At 36.0% G+C, this 15847-nt stretch overlaps 2 protein-coding genes across 3 annotated transcripts in view; one reads left to right on the forward strand and one right to left on the reverse strand.

The window, feature by feature from the left end:
* Positions 1-370: 370 nt before the first annotated feature.
* Positions 371-9651, reverse strand: LOC103039903 (coenzyme Q-binding protein COQ10 homolog A, mitochondrial). Its single transcript, XM_007248313.4, has 5 exons — positions 9008-9651; positions 5128-5274; positions 4676-4868; positions 4452-4553; positions 371-1939 (listed from the first exon to the last, which is right to left on the reverse strand). Exons 1-5 carry the CDS (start codon positions 9103-9105, stop codon positions 1772-1774), a joined length of 708 nt encoding a protein of 235 aa, XP_007248375.2. The 5' UTR covers positions 9106-9651; the 3' UTR covers positions 371-1771.
* A 1902-nt stretch (positions 9652-11553) lies between these two features.
* The window catches only part of LOC103040222 (serine/threonine-protein phosphatase 6 regulatory ankyrin repeat subunit C), a 42883-nt gene continuing 38589 nt past the window's right edge, over positions 11554-15847 (forward strand). For both annotated transcript variants that reach the window (XM_007248314.4, XM_049471458.1), the window contains exons 1-3: positions 11554-11755; positions 14799-14882; positions 14990-15068. In XM_007248314.4, the coding sequence (XP_007248376.3) occupies positions 11729-11755; positions 14799-14882; positions 14990-15068 (190 nt within the window). In that variant the 5' untranslated portion in view covers positions 11554-11728. The remainder of the gene's footprint in view (positions 11756-14798; positions 14883-14989; positions 15069-15847) is intronic.

Below are 15847 nucleotides of genomic sequence, written 5' to 3' on the forward strand. Positions count from 1 at the left end.
TGTAAAATTGTTTAATTCGTCACCCTGTGTTGCTTGATCACTCATGTAGATTGAAAGCGACAACAACTGAAAGGCTGTCGATTACAGCACAGTGACCTGGCGACTTAAAAAGCAGTTTAGTGTGAACCAAGCATACGTGTGACTTATGATGGAAAGGCATTCAGTTCCAATTGGATGCATTTTAAAAGCTAAACTAGTGGAATTCCAATAAAATAGTTTTAGTTTACTACATGCAGTTTCTATACATCCCAGAGACATTAAAGTGTATGAAAAACTCAAATTACACGTTAGCCATTCTGTGCCTTTTATACTCTCCTTAATTTTCTATTTTCAAGCCTTTTTTCAGCACATTGAAACACATTAACCCATGTTTTGTTTTGAAATAAAACCATTTATCTTTTCAGCATATTGCACTTTACAGGGATTACAGCAGTTTCACAGTATAAAGGATTTTGGCTATAAATAATCCAAGATGGCAAATAAAAAAAAATATGCAGTTGTACTTTTCAGAGAAGGCTGTTTTCAACCATCCGTAATCTCATGCATGTACCATGGATAAATCCTCCCTCTATCCAAAACTTAAAAGCTTAAAAAGAGTCAACAAAAATAGGCCTGTCACATAATTAAAGGTTTTATATTGTTTCAGAAACAATGGAGATAAATGATGATATTGTCATTTTAAGACCATTTGAGCTGCTGATCTAATGATTTAATAATATCATAATAATGCAGTAATAAAAATCAACAAAGGTTTTATAATTTAATTATTTTAAGGTAAATGTTTTTTTTTTTTATTAAATAAATATTAAAACAAAATTAAATTACTTATTTTTAACAAAGCTGCCAGGTTGGCTCAATGAGATGTTCTTGCTAAGTTAAAACTAGGGATGCACTGAATATTTGGCTGAAAATGGCAAAAAAAAAGAAAAAAAAAAGGAAAAAAAGGCATATTTGTAATATTCGTAATTAAAAGCATGTTACGTAATAACTGTTTTTAAGTTATGTATTTTAAGTCATACTGTAGTTTTTTTATGTTATATTTTGGGGACATTTAAATATGAAATGTTCAACAAATAGGTTTAAAATGTAGTTTTGTTATAGTTTTTTTCTTTGAAAAGCCAAAAATACATTCAGAATACTTAATTTATGTTGTCAATTTATTTGTTCAATTTATTTAAATGCATCCCTAGTAAAAACAATGGGCTACATATTCAGGTCAGCAAATAGGATTGAAGTTATATATATTGAGGTCCATATATTGTACAATAAGTTGTAATGACGTAATTATTGTAATTATTGTGACAGGCCTATACAAAATAATAATATCACTCTGGAAACTGGGTATACTGAAGAATGGAAAGGCCCTAGTGCTTATTGATCTGTGGTGCCACATTCGTGGCATTCTTAACATTCTTCAATAGTGAAGGATCCGATTTCCTCTGCAGGTGAAGCGAATATATAATAAGGTTATCCATGGTTTATCCAATGGTTGAGAAACAAAAATAAACCAGTAATCCCATCTCGGGGGAATCCTGCATGTAGCTGCATGACTGTCAGAACAGAGGTATTGAAAAATAAACATGGTGTCAGATCCTGGTGTTGGCCAGCTGCTGCTCTCTCTTAGCCGCCGTGATGAGAAGAAATCCACGTCAAGTAAAGATGGCAGAGCGAGCGAGCAAGGAGGTGGTGGTACCCCCATACACACACACACAAAATAAAAAAAAACCCTCAAGCCAAACTAAAGCAGCTAAACCGGCATGCAGGATCAGGCTCAAGTCTGATGCACCTCATGGAACATGAGTTCTCTGGGGATCCGAGTCTCGGGACCGTACAGTTTACCAGCGCGATTCTCAAATGCCACGACCATCTGCTTCACAACCTCGTCAAAGAACACCGTGGCCAACTGGGAGTGCAGGATGGAGCGGAACTCAAAAGATATCTGGAGAAAAAAGAGAGATAAAAACAGAGTTAATAAAAAAATACTCATCATTAAAGATTAAAGTGCATCACTAAAATAAACACTGTACTCAACATTGGATAGTAGAGGTGGGCTTTTAAAATAATATTACAAAATTTTATGGTATTTTCACAATAATGGTACTCTTTGCAATATTAAACACTGAATAAAAAAAAGAAAAAAAAGAATACACTACTGCAATAAAATTAAATTTTATTATTGCATACAATATGATATGGCTCAGCCCTAACTGAGATATTTAAAAATACACAAAGTTTATTAGATTTGTAACAGGAGTCAATAATCCAGAATGTTATGATACTAATAATGCTCTCCAAATATCTCCATATATCCAGGATTAACATAAAATGAATGATACTAAACAGATATAATCTGCTTCTAGTAAATATATAATGAGATATGAGAACGGTGTGAATTTTTTGCTAAAAACAGCAAAAAGTAGTTCCCTAATGTGATAATTAGGGGTGGGTGATATGGCATTTTGACTGTGATCACATATATCGACATAAATATTGAATATTGTGAAAATGCCTTTTAATATTGTGAAATAATATTTTAATTGTATTGCTCAACCCTATTATATATGTATCAGTGTTTATTATTATTAAATATGAATTTGATTACTGCTGAAGAGGAATAACGCCAGTAGGAACTGAACTCAGAACTCTGAACTTTGGGCCAAAGTATATGTTGGGCCAACTGGATAAAAATGTCACTTAACTGCATAATAATTCATTTGCATAAAATAAAGAAACTCTCAAATCTGTTGCAATAAACCGTAGCTACTAATTGTGTATTAATTGATCACAGTTGTGTGGGTAAAAACATCTACAGACTGCTACCCAAATCACTAGGGCTGTGAATCTTTGGGAATCCCACAATTCGAATCAGAATCGATTCTTGGCGTCACGATTAAATTTTTTCAGATTCTTTCAAATCGGTTGGATTTCTAATCAAGTAAGAGCAAAAACTTTCCCTGTCCTGTTGCTGCTGTCGTGTGGAGCTCACCTGCTGCCGCGCGGAGCTCACCTGCTGCCCTGCTGTCGCGCGGAGCTCTTTAGCAGCAGGACAGTAGGTGAGCTCCGCGCGACAGTAGCTGAGCTCCGCGCTACAGTTAAAAAACTCCGCGCGACAGTAGCTAACGATTTTTTGAAAATAAGAATCGATTCGATTAGAAAGGCCATTCGAGCTCGATTCCAATTTTTCATGCACCCCTACAAATCACAACAGAGTTTCACCTCGTAGACTCTAGAAGCCTGAATGTGGGTATTTAACATTCCCCGATCCACAGTGTCACATGTGTACTTACAGTTGACAGCGCAGTCAGTGTTAACGATGGTGACTGGCTGTGACTGGCTAGAACTGTCCACACTTAACAGACAAGAGACACTGGCAGAAATGACATCCACATTCATTGCACAGCTTTTCCTGGCATGGCAGTGTGTATTATATTATACATATTTAAACTTGTAAACTTACACAAGACCATTATATTAAAAACTGTTCCCAAAAATAATATACTGCATAATAGAAGCCAATGCTTCCAGTGCTTCCTGGTAAGTGTATTCAGCTAGTTTTCCTGTTCTATTAAAATTATAGTCTGTGGTAATTGACTGCAGCCTACAGATAAGAAGAGATAAGCCTCACAAATGCTTCTTTCATGGCAGCTACCACGCAATGAGACGTGATAATGCAGTGCAGTGAGCTGTATTATATTAGAGCTGCTCTGCTAAATATGGTTTAAGCTAACAAATAGGGGTATATGAGAGGAGAACCAGTCATTAAATGTTATTAAAAATGACTTGTTATACATAATTGTCATCTGTGGCTTCACATAATCCAAAATATATAATACCTGAGTACAAAGGTTAATCAGACTGAGCTTTTATGAACAGTGGATAGATCATCCACTGTTACTATGGTGATTTGCATTGACTATGATCACTAGAGATGGACTGATCAGTGTTTTGGGAGATGGGGGGTGTTTGCCATACATCTTGCAGCTCAACTGGCTGATCACCGATAACATGATTCCTTTTTTTCTTTCTGGCTGCTGCTGTGCTTTTGGTGGTGGTTAAATGTGGTCTGTAGCTTTTGTGGTTTGCAGTGTTTGTTAGTGCTGCTGTGCTAATAGCTTTGCACTGTATAAAAGATGCACTCTGAAGAGGGGAATCCAGTTATTGTGGTGTTAAAACTCTTTATTGTCTGTCCTCCACAAGAGGAATTAGTCTTACACATTCTACAGTCCTGCACAACACTGACTGTTAATGAGTGTCTACAGCAGTGTGCCGGCTCTGTAGTTCTATTTAGTGGTTGAACAAGGACCTGCAGATATATAGTCAATCAAGTCTTTATATTGGGTATCTGGTCAAAATGGCTTCACTATGTCCCGGTTCCTGCAGTGGACCCCCACTACCAGCCAGAATTGGACAGAACATAGCTGAGTGAAGTAACCCTGAAGTAAAACACTTACAGAAAAATCTACTGTGCACGTCCTTGGATACCCAGGAATCCCAGGACTAAATCGCCAAATTGTCTCCAAATGGTTGAAAAGTTTTCCATCTGAGCACACGGCCTGATCGGAGAAACAGTAGAAGTTCAGTCAAAAATTACAGTTCAGAGATGTTCTACACAACAGAATGTTCTCAATCTTAAACCTTAAAAGGTTAAACCCCTGAGGGGTTGTAAAGCACTTACTTTTACTAGGTGAGGGCGAACGTTCGTGATCATAGACGTGTACCTCTCCACCACTGGTGGGAAACCGATCTCCAGCTGGGCTTTAGCATGCCCGGCTCTCTTCATTATAGTTTCTGATTTTTTGCACCACGGAACGAAAAGTTTATAGTCATCCACGTTCGCTACCACGTCGTACATTTCCTGCATAGAATACCTGAAAACAGAAACAGCAATAATGAGTTAAATAAATGTTGCATGAATATTAATGTAAACTCACAAACAGTAAGTCACAAATTATAATCTGATGCCTTTGAGGAGTGCTTGGACCCCAATGAGTGCCAATTGTAATACACAGTATTTTGTAAACTGCATCTTAAGTAATGATAATGTGGTAATGTTAAAAATGAAAAGAATCAAAGTCACACTTTCAGTAGTAGATCCCAATAATCAAAGAACTATAAGTACAATTATACCCCATAATCCTTCTCTCAGAATATTGCTTTCTCTTGTTTGCGAGACTGATGAAGGTCCGAGTTGGGGGTGCCGGTAATGCTCCCTGGTTCCAACAGTACGTCCATCTTTGGGGTTTTGTCATTAGGATTCCACATGCTGCAAGATATCTGAAAAACAAGATGTAATGTTTTAGACTTTAGACAAATCGATCTAATCTGTAGAATCATTAACACAGCAATATATTTCTCCCAACTGAACTGAAAAGAGAAATCCGGTGTAAAATGGATTGGAAATGGATTGAAACGGTTTGTAGTGAAACATGATAACAAGTACAAATCTTTGTTAAATAGCCCACCTCTGTTCTCCCAAAGCATTCAGAGATAAAGCGCTTTTAGCTAATGCTCCCAACATGTTTACAATGCTAGCTATGAGGTTGCATAGCATAGCATGGCTCATGCAAAGAAACTGACTTTTTTTTTACATCATTAACAAGCTCAGAGTTCTCAGTGCCTCATCTTCAATGCCAGGACACTCAGAATTCTACCAACGAAGTGTGGAGCTATTCAATGGTGTAAAAAAACTCATATAGTAATGCTGGGGCAAGAAAGGAGGTGGACTATTCAACAAAAGATTCTACTCATTATTATGTTTCACTAAAACCTAGAGCTGCTACCCATCCTTTAAAAACATGGAATCGTACTGTATTTGGCAATGAAATGTTGCCTCTGGTACTGAAGAAAATAAGGGATGCTCTTTGTTCAGTACTTTTTTTCATAGATGTCCAATGCACATATCTGTCACAGACATCAACCCTAAATCCAACAATAATATCTGGTTGTGCTGTGCCACCTGCATCAGGAAGGATCCCACCCACCCAGCACATGCACCTTTTGTCCCGCTCCCCTCAGGCTGGATGCTGCGGAGCATCAAGTGCAAAACAACCAGACTCAGAAACAGCTTCACTCCAGAACCGTTTTAGAAGGTTTTTAAATTCCACCTAAACAACACTGTGCACTTTACAAAGACAAATACTGTTTACAAACACTGTCACTTTAAACCGTACTGAGACACTTTATCTTGTACTGCTCTTAATTCCATCATCATGCTGCTATAGCAAACTTGCACTCTGGACTTCATGTTGCTGCTACCTTTCTACTCTTCCTATTTATTTATTTTTTGTTGTATATTTATCTTTATCTATTTTGTTCTATTCTATATTTTATTGTATTTTATTTTGTTATCTTATTTTATCTACATGTCTATTCTAACAACAGCTCTTGGGTGTAAACTGGATCGTGAGATCACAATTTCGTTCCACCTCATGTACCACGTGATGCGAATGACAATAAAATCTCTTTGAATTCTTGGATGTCAGGGTATGGGAATTAGCTTATTTTATTACACTATTGTGGTTTAATTCTTTGTTTAATATACTGAGATTTTAAAGTTAGATGAATGATCATTTAATTAATATATAGTAGTATTAGTCAATATGGCCATTTAAAGAACAAATAATACTAATGGATTAACAGCTAGTAAATAAATGAATACACTTGTTAAGAAAATAAATTATTAATACAAATTATTTTATATCAACATTTTTATGTATTTCTACACATGTATATACATGAATAAAACATGAAATTAAATGTCATTTTATATATATATATATATATATATATATATATATATATATATATATATATATATATATATATATATATATATACAGTGGGGAGAACAAGTATTTGATACACTGCTGATTTTTCAGGTTTTCCCACTTGCAAAGCATGTGGAAGACTGTAATTTGTATCATAGGTACTCTTCAACTGTGAGTGATGGAATCTAAAACAAAAATCCAGAAAAATACATTGTATGATTTTTAAATAATTAATTTCCATTTTATTGTGGGAAATAAGTATTTGATACACCAGAAAAATAAACTTAATATTTGGTACAGAAACCTTTGTTTGCAATTACAGAGATGAGACATTTCCTGTTGTTCTTGACAAGGTTTGCACACACTGCAGCAGGGATTTTGGCCCACTCCTCCATACAGATCTCCTTCAGAGCCTTCAGGTTTCGTGGCTGTCGCTGGGCCACACGGACTTTAAGCTCCCTCCAAAGATTTTCTATTGGATTCAGGTCTGGAGACTGGCTACGCCACTCCAGGACCTTAAGATGTTTCCTACGGAGCCACTCTTTAGTTGCCCTGGCTGTGTGTTTTGGGTCGTTATCATGCGGGAAGACCCAGCCACGACCCATCTTCAGTGCTCTTACTGAGGGAAGGAGGTTGTTGGCCAAAATCTCACAATACATGGCCCCATCCATCCTTCCCACAATACGGTGCAGTCGTCCTGTCCCCTTTGCAGAAAAGCATCCCCAAAGAATGATGTTTCCACCGCCATGCTTCACGGTTGGGATGGTGTTCTTGGGGTTGTACTCATCATTCTTGTCCCTCCAAACATGACGAGTGGAGTTTAAACCAAAAAGTTCTATTTTTGTCTCATCAGACCACATGACCTTCTCCCATTCCTCCTCTGGATCATTCAGATGGTCATTTGCAAACTTCAGACGGGCTTTGACATGCGTTGGCTCGAGGAAGGGCACCTTGCGTGCACTGCAGGATTTTAATCCTTGACGGCGTAGAGTGTTACTGATTGTTTTCTTTGAGACTGTGGTCCCAGCTCTATTCAGGTCATTGACCAGGTCCTGCCGTGTAATTCTGGGCTCATTCCTCACCTTCCTCAAGATCATTGATGCTCCACGAGGTGAGATCTTGCATGGCGCCCCAGACCGAGGGAGATTATCCGTTATTTTGCATTTCTTCCATTTTCTAATAATTGCACCAACAGTTGTTGCCTTCTCACCAAGCTGCTTGCCTATTGTCCTGTAGCCCATCCCAGCCTTGTGCAGGTCTACAATTTTATCCCTGATGTCCTTACACAGCTCTCTGGTCTTGGGCATTGTGGAGATGCTGGAGTCTGACTGATTGAGTGTGTGGACAGGTGTCTTTTATACAGGTAACGAGTTCAAACAGGTGCAGTTAATACAGGTAATGAGTGGAGAACAGGAGGGCTTCTTAAAGACGAAGTAACATGTCTGTGAGAGCCAAAATTCTTACTGGTTGATAGATGATCAAATACTTGTATTTCCCACAATAAAATGGAAATTAATTATTTAAAAATCATAGAATGTATTTTTCTGGATTTTTGTTTTAGATTCAATCACTCACAGTTGAAGAGTACCTATGATAAAAATTACAGTCTTCCACATGCTTTGCAAGTGGGAAAACCTGAAAAATCAGCAGTGTATCAAATACTTGTTCTCCCCACTGTGTATATATATATATATATATATATATATATATATATATATATATATATATATATATATATATATACACATACATACATATACATACACACACACATTTATTTTTTTCCCATTTCTGAAAGGTGGTAACCCTAACTACACCCAAGTCCATTTCACACAGAATGTCTCCTTTAATGTTGCTACCTTTATTTGATAAATGAAATGTGAGTGACCGTAATAGTGTTAATTATAAAATTGCAATCATCACAGGAACAATATACTGCATATTAAAATATACATAGTTATCAGTGTGGCTATTAAACTAATGTTTTGTTGTTGGATTATTGTTTCTTTTTAGGTTTTAATCTGTATTGCTGTATTAACTGTGCTAATCTCTTCTTAACTTATTTTCTTGCTTCTTATGGGAGTTTTGTTTATTTTTCTGAGGTTTTGTTAATCTGTTTGTGTATGTACATGTACATCACTTTAAACTACATTTTAAAGGTGCTATATAAATAAAGATGGTTATTATTATTACTATAATTATTATAAACAGTAATATTATATTACTGAGTTTCTGCTCACCTGATTGGCTGGTCTGGTCGGGCTCTAGATCTTACAGAAGTAAAGGAGATATTGATGAACTCTTTGGACAGGAGTCGAGTGCGCAGCTGGAGAGCCATTTAGGTAGAATTTCCTCTTTCTGAAGCAGAAAATAATCAGACATCCCCAGCAGAACCGGCTCCCTGTGGACCCTGCAGTGTCCTCCAGCTACCAGCTAGCCTTAGCCTGTGTTTACAGCCCGGGACCACACAGCTCTACAGGCTTCAGGTGGTTCCGAATCGTCCAGAAGCTCTTACAGTGAGGAACAGCGGAGAGGTCCAGAGTGGAAAGAGAAGCATGACTGAGAGCAGAGAATGAAGGAGCTGAATTCACATTTTAACTGTTTACTCAGAACCACAGAGAGAGCTAACAGCTAGCAGCTGGGCTGGGCTGGGCTGGGCTAACCCGCAGAACCAGCGGCGAACCGAGCCCCACGCCAGCCCGCTACAGACTCCAGCCCAGTAACACAGAACCGCCGGGCCCGCTTTATCCCACAGAGCCGGTAATAAACGAACTGGAGCCCAGAACCGAGAAACACAGCGAAGTTCAGCAGCTGCACTTCAACCCGCTGATCATACAGACAGCTCACAGCCGCTAGCGGCTAACGCCAGGCCCCGCCCACAACCCGTGACGCAGGGCACACGTCGTGGAACACGTGGCTGTTTTTTTTGTTAGTTTCATTCACTAAATTTAGACAAACATATATATGACATTATATTTCATTCAATGAGTGTAAAAAACTAAGAAAAACAGAAGCTTGTGTTCTTATTTAAGCATATTCATATAAAAATTCATATAAAACCACCTAAAATGACCTGTTCCCACCTTCTAACTATAAACACCTTCTAACTCCTCACTTTATGCACATCAACTGGTGTTCTCTGTCTATTGTGTTCAACTGCACTACCTACATTCTCCATTACACACACACACACTAAAGTCTGTATTTTATACTTTTCCTTTTATTTTTTATTTTATTGTATTTATATGTATCGTTATATTTTATCTTTTTGTAACTTTGTGTACTATACATACCTGCTGCTGGATGTCTAGAATTTCACCTCATGGATCAATAAAGTATCTATCTATCCATCTATTTATCAATATTTACCGTGAAATATAATTATTAAAGTCCATCAGAGATGTCATTTTTTGCATAGTTGTGTGATCTCCCATTTATGCTTTTAAAATATTTTTTCTTAATAAATCTATAATATTAAGGCTAGTTGTTGTTTGTTTATTTAATACAAATTTAACACAAATTTAGAGAAAATCAGTAGAATGTGCTAAGTGTCCACATGCTGACATCCCAAGTTGCAAAAATTAATTTCAGGGAGGTGCCCCCGGACCTGGACTTGGACACCCCCAATCCCCTGTCCAAAAAATAAATAAATAAATGTTTATATATATATATATATATATATATATATATATATATATATATATATATATATATATATATATATATATATATAACCCTCTTGGTTTTGCATGCACTTCATTAATATGCACACAAGGGGAGCGCTTTCTCTCCCTCTCCTTCTCTTTCAACACGCGATTGGGGAAAAGTCGCTTGTGTGCACATGCTAGATTCTGGGAGAGAGATTTTATCGGACTTGCAGGCATCAGGGAGCCGTTATTGATATGCGGTAGACTCCCACGTCTTCCGGGAGACTTGGGACATCTGCTATTAGCATAGCTGCCATTTAGATATTGTTCATGTTTTCGCTAATCCTATGCTAAGAACTTGTTCCTGTTACTTTCAGTCCTTATACTAAAAACATAAATAGTAACAGAAATAAGTTCAAGTAACATGAGTGAATTCTTTTGTCATATATATCAATTATTTGAACATGCAGTCAACCATTTATTTAAAATAAAGACTTTCTTAAGAGGAAATCAAAGGAATTAGTGGACTTGCTTTCAAACATGCTTTTTTAAATGTCACATGAGTTTTGTAACCATCTTCGGCTTACAAACCTTGTAAAACATTATGTAAAGCTGCCTGAGATGGACCAGTAAATTATATTTTTTTCTGACAAGAAAGGCATATCTTTTGTTGAACAATTTTCTGCACGTGCAAACAGCTGTACCCAAAACTGCACTGTTCAGGAAATAATGTTTAACCATTATTTGTGTTATTTAGAAACACACTATAAGACCATAAGTACTATAAATACTATGAGCACTAAGTAGTACTATCGTAAATACCAATGCTTAAAGCAACAATCATTGTGTCCAGTTCGTTCCCTAGCTAGGTAACAAGATTCACAATGCATTCTGGTTTAGCAGTCAGCTCATGCTGTTAAAAATTATGAAAATCCACTTTTCGATTCGGACAATCAGGTTTAATGAGACACTTTTTTATATTTTATTTTAAAAGAGAATTTTAAAGATTTCTAGTGTATGTTTGACACTAATGTTTTACTTTAACACTAGAAAAAATGCAATAGAGTGGACAATGTGGGTTTGGGCTCTTTAATTTTGAAGCAGCTCTACATTGGTGTGGTTCCGCCGCCGTCCCAGTAGGGGGGGTTGTTCTCGTAGCTCTGCTGCTCAGAGCAATAAACAGCGGCGAGTGTGGATGGAGGTGCTGCTAGCCTTTACCTTCAGTACTGATCAGAAATAACCCGAAATAACCCGCGCTCGCCTCTCTCCACCCCGGCCTGATGAAGGAGCTGCGCCCCGGCTGATTTTGGGGAGATGGGAATATTAAGCATTACAGAGCAGGTGAGTCTGGACGCCCCGAATTGTCGCGCAGATATTTCTGCACGGCTTTCTTTATCCCCGTTTTCTGCCGATTTGTGCTACCCACCGAGATGTGTTTGTAGCAGCTCTGCGCATGCTCCGGCTGTTTTTTTTTACGTAAATATATTGTATTTTTCGTAGAAATACTGTTTTCTCGGGTCAATCATACATGTATATTATCTAACCTTACAGTTATTATTTGTTTTAAAGTAAAAAAGCCGACTCCAGTCAAATAATACAACAAAAATAATCACACCACTTACATTTTATTTACCCTAGTACAATGATTTTTGCCAGTGTAACTTTCATCCGTTTACCAACAAATATTCCGAATGTTTGTGCATACATTTGAAAATAGTAAACTGTTAACGTGTAAAGCTTCATTATTTATTTTTTTTAAATGTAATTAAAAATATATATTTTTTATCATTTGCCAGTGTTCTACTTTATTTCTGCCTCTCTGCTTTCTGCAGCTCGTAACACAAAATCTAATCGTATAATCCAATCAACATTTGTTACAAGATGAAAAAACAAACAGAAAATCGAGTAAATAATCATTTTTACTTGTTTTAAGTGGTTTAGTCTACTAAAAGTGTTTAAACATATTGGCAGATATTTTTGCTTAATTATTGAAATAACTGATCTTTTCGTTCTTGTTAAAAAATAAAGCATAAAACAAGCGACAATATTTGCCGGTTGAATAAGACAAACTCAGTAGATTAAGTTGGTTAAAAATAAGCTGAATGTTTATAATATTCTGACAGCAAAGCAGACTTTTGAAATTTCAAATATTTAAACTAGATTTATAAGGATTAAACTAAGATAAGCTAAGATTTCAGTTTATGCCCTTAACCTGGAACAGTTGAAATATTCTAGCTATTATTTAATTAGAACAAAACTTTCGCTATCTATAAATATACACGGTGGTAGCATGGTTTGACATGGTAGCACAAATCGGCAGAACACCCTGCTTGTCAAAAGGGGTGGGTTCAGTGATTAGGCGACTAAGGAGAGACAGAAATGGCCTTTTTTCAGTTTTTAAGCTTATTTCTTATAGATTTAGATTAGGAACAGATTTAAATTGAAACGTATTGAGTTTATATTTATAATAGAGTGCACAAACTATCACAAATAGTAGCCATCCTAGCTAACGCTACATTTACTGCATTAATTTAGCCTAGCTTAGCGGCTAACCTGCTTGCTAGCTCTCAGCCTAAGCTAACGATAATGCTAGTTAGCTTAGTTAGCTAACTGAGAGAAACATTTAGTGGTTAGTTAGGCTAGCGTTAGCTAACTGGTTTATCTCTCACCTCCTATAGATAAGAAACATTTTAGTTTTAATCTAAACCCTGAACTAAAACTAAACGCCACATTAAATAACGCTACATAATGCATATTCTCTCAAATTGGCGCCCAGCGTAACTAACGAGTAGCTCTACTCATTAATTAGCTAAGCTAGCTGGCTAACAGTCACTGTACCCTGGCTTACGTTTTAGATACGTTTCGCTGCTTTAGCTGATTTATCTAACGCGAGCTATTTTTCCTTTATGTATTTATTTATAAAATTCTCTATACATTTCGTAACATTTAGTCAGTAAAATAGCCTCGCACTGGCTAAGGTAACTTAAGTTAAATATCTAGTTAGCTAGCTTGCCAACTAGCTTAGCAAGGTTTTGCCAAGTAAATCTAAGTTAAATTAAATTATTAATTAAATTAAGTCTAATTAAATCTAGACTTAGTAAAATCCAGGAAATTTTGGTAATTATAGAAACTTATTTACCAGTCAGCCCATAAATTCTCATTGTATAAAATAATATTTAACGGTATATACTTCTAGCGTTTCCTCATTAAGCTTCCTCCTAAATCTTTACATAGCCTAGCTAGTTTTATGTAAAATGTATTAATTATATTAAATAGTTTCCTCAGTTTAACTAAAGCATCCACTCTTAACTAAGGGGAAAATGTATTCAGTCAAATCTCAATTTTGTATTATTATAGTAAATTAACAGAAGTGCAAAGTCCATCTAAAGAAAAAAAAAGTCACAATAATTACAATATTGACTTATTGTACAGTCAATGGACATGACCTCAATAGTGTTTGAAAGGAATGTCCCAAATATATTTTTGCTCTCAAGTCTAAGTTGTATATGCATGCTGCATATGATATTGTTCCTCATCCACCATTATCTCTAGTGCCTAATAAAAATGAAAAGAAAAATTAGTAAATCAGGAAAAGCACCTTGTCTACGTCAACTTGTGAATTAGTATTCATTGGCTCGCATCAGTGTTGTATGCTTTGCCCAGTAATTTAGAGCTAAGGAACAAATGGTTAGAATTTGTCTATGGAACACCACCAGCGAAGTACAGTTGAGAAAGTAGGTGTATTTTTTTTAGAACAGTTCTGTTTACACTAGTTAAAAGTAAAAATCCACCCCTGGGTTTTGTTTCAACTGCCTGGTGGTGGATTTTTACTTTTTGGACCTGGACTCTGTTTTACAGAGACTCTAAGACCAGAGCAGTGGATGTACTGCACTTAGCAGGGCATTACATGTGTTGTATATGACATTGCAAAAACTGTAATTAGTGTAAAAATAATTTAATAATAATTTAAATTTATCCGCCTTTTGGTGTTGCAGTGCTATTGCCCAATCAGAGGCGATATGTTAGCATGTATGAATATTCATGAGCAGTAGCTGAAATCCTATTGTTTCTCCCGTTCGCTTCTCCAGCGGACTAAAGCAGCGTTATACTGGATAACTGGAGCATTTTCCCCCAAAAACAGCTGACATTTATGAGAGCTTTTATAAGAAACAGTATATTCAAGGCATTTTTAATTTAAGTTATACTTGAAACGAACAAAATTACATTAAAATCACCAGCGCAAATATCAAACAGTGGACGCACATGTAAACCATGTGATCTTGCAGATTTTTTTTACTTTTAATAACACATTCCACTAGTTACCCATTAGGGATATTTTCACTGTCATTAAATTGAATATAAAATAAAATATTTTCTCTTTCAGACACCCCTGGTTCAGGCAATATTCAGCCGAAATGTAGAAGAGGTGAAGTTTTTGTTGCACAAGAATGATGATGTCAATGCACTGGTAGGTGTAAATCTGTGACCCAAGTAACATGCTTTAACCCATTTTTAATATTAACTTGTGTATTAAAAAGTGCAAGATAAGGTCCTGAAGGTCATTTGTTGTTGCAGGACCAAGAACGGCGTACCCCTTTGCATGCTGCTGCTTGTTTGGGCGATGTCCGCATCATGGACCTCCTCATCAAATCAGGTAAAACCTTCAAATATAAAATCACCAATTGTTTTCTTTTTCACAAAATACATGAACACCTACACAAAATATGTCCACCAAAAAAAGCAGCTTAGGTTATATACACAGGGTGTCTGCAGATCTGTTTTAAATGATTAAATCCCAGTTTTGCACTGCACCCTATTTTCAGTGTATTCACAGTATATTTTTCTTTGCAAAAATTATTAATTTGTGTTTGTTTGAAATATCGGTTTGTCAGGCAGGAAGCATATACTTACTGTAAAAAAATATTGATGGTGCCTGTTTTTTTATCTTGAAAGTGGTCTTTATTTTGTCTATAAGTGGTATTAAATGTTTTTAAAAGTATTTTAATTTTCCCATTCTTGCATGTATCCTGTATACCAACGTATCAAAAAACAAAAAGAACAGAGTAGATCTTTAACAGCATATCATTAGGCTTGTTGCAATAATTGCTTAATGATTTTGATGCATCATATCATATATATGATATAAATGACCTCTCTACGTTTTGCTTATCTACATTTTAATTATGTTTTTAGTTATTGAAGAGAGTCCATTAATGTAAATGAGGAGTTTTTTTTTTTTAGTTCAGTGTTGGTATGTAGCTTTATTTGATTTGTTTTATTTATTTAGGATTGTAAAAAAATAGGCATGAAATGTATTGGTTTAAACCAAACAAAAATTCAACATTTGGACATTTAAATGTTCCTCTTTAGAAAAACTATACTTTTTTAACCTAAATATTAAAAAAGAATAATAAGCATAATCTAGTAAGTAAT

The sequence above is a fragment of the Astyanax mexicanus genome, chromosome 24, assembly GCF_023375975.1.
Source record: "Astyanax mexicanus isolate ESR-SI-001 chromosome 24, AstMex3_surface, whole genome shotgun sequence".
In the NCBI taxonomy this organism is placed as follows: Eukaryota; Metazoa; Chordata; class Actinopteri; order Characiformes; family Acestrorhamphidae; genus Astyanax; species Astyanax mexicanus.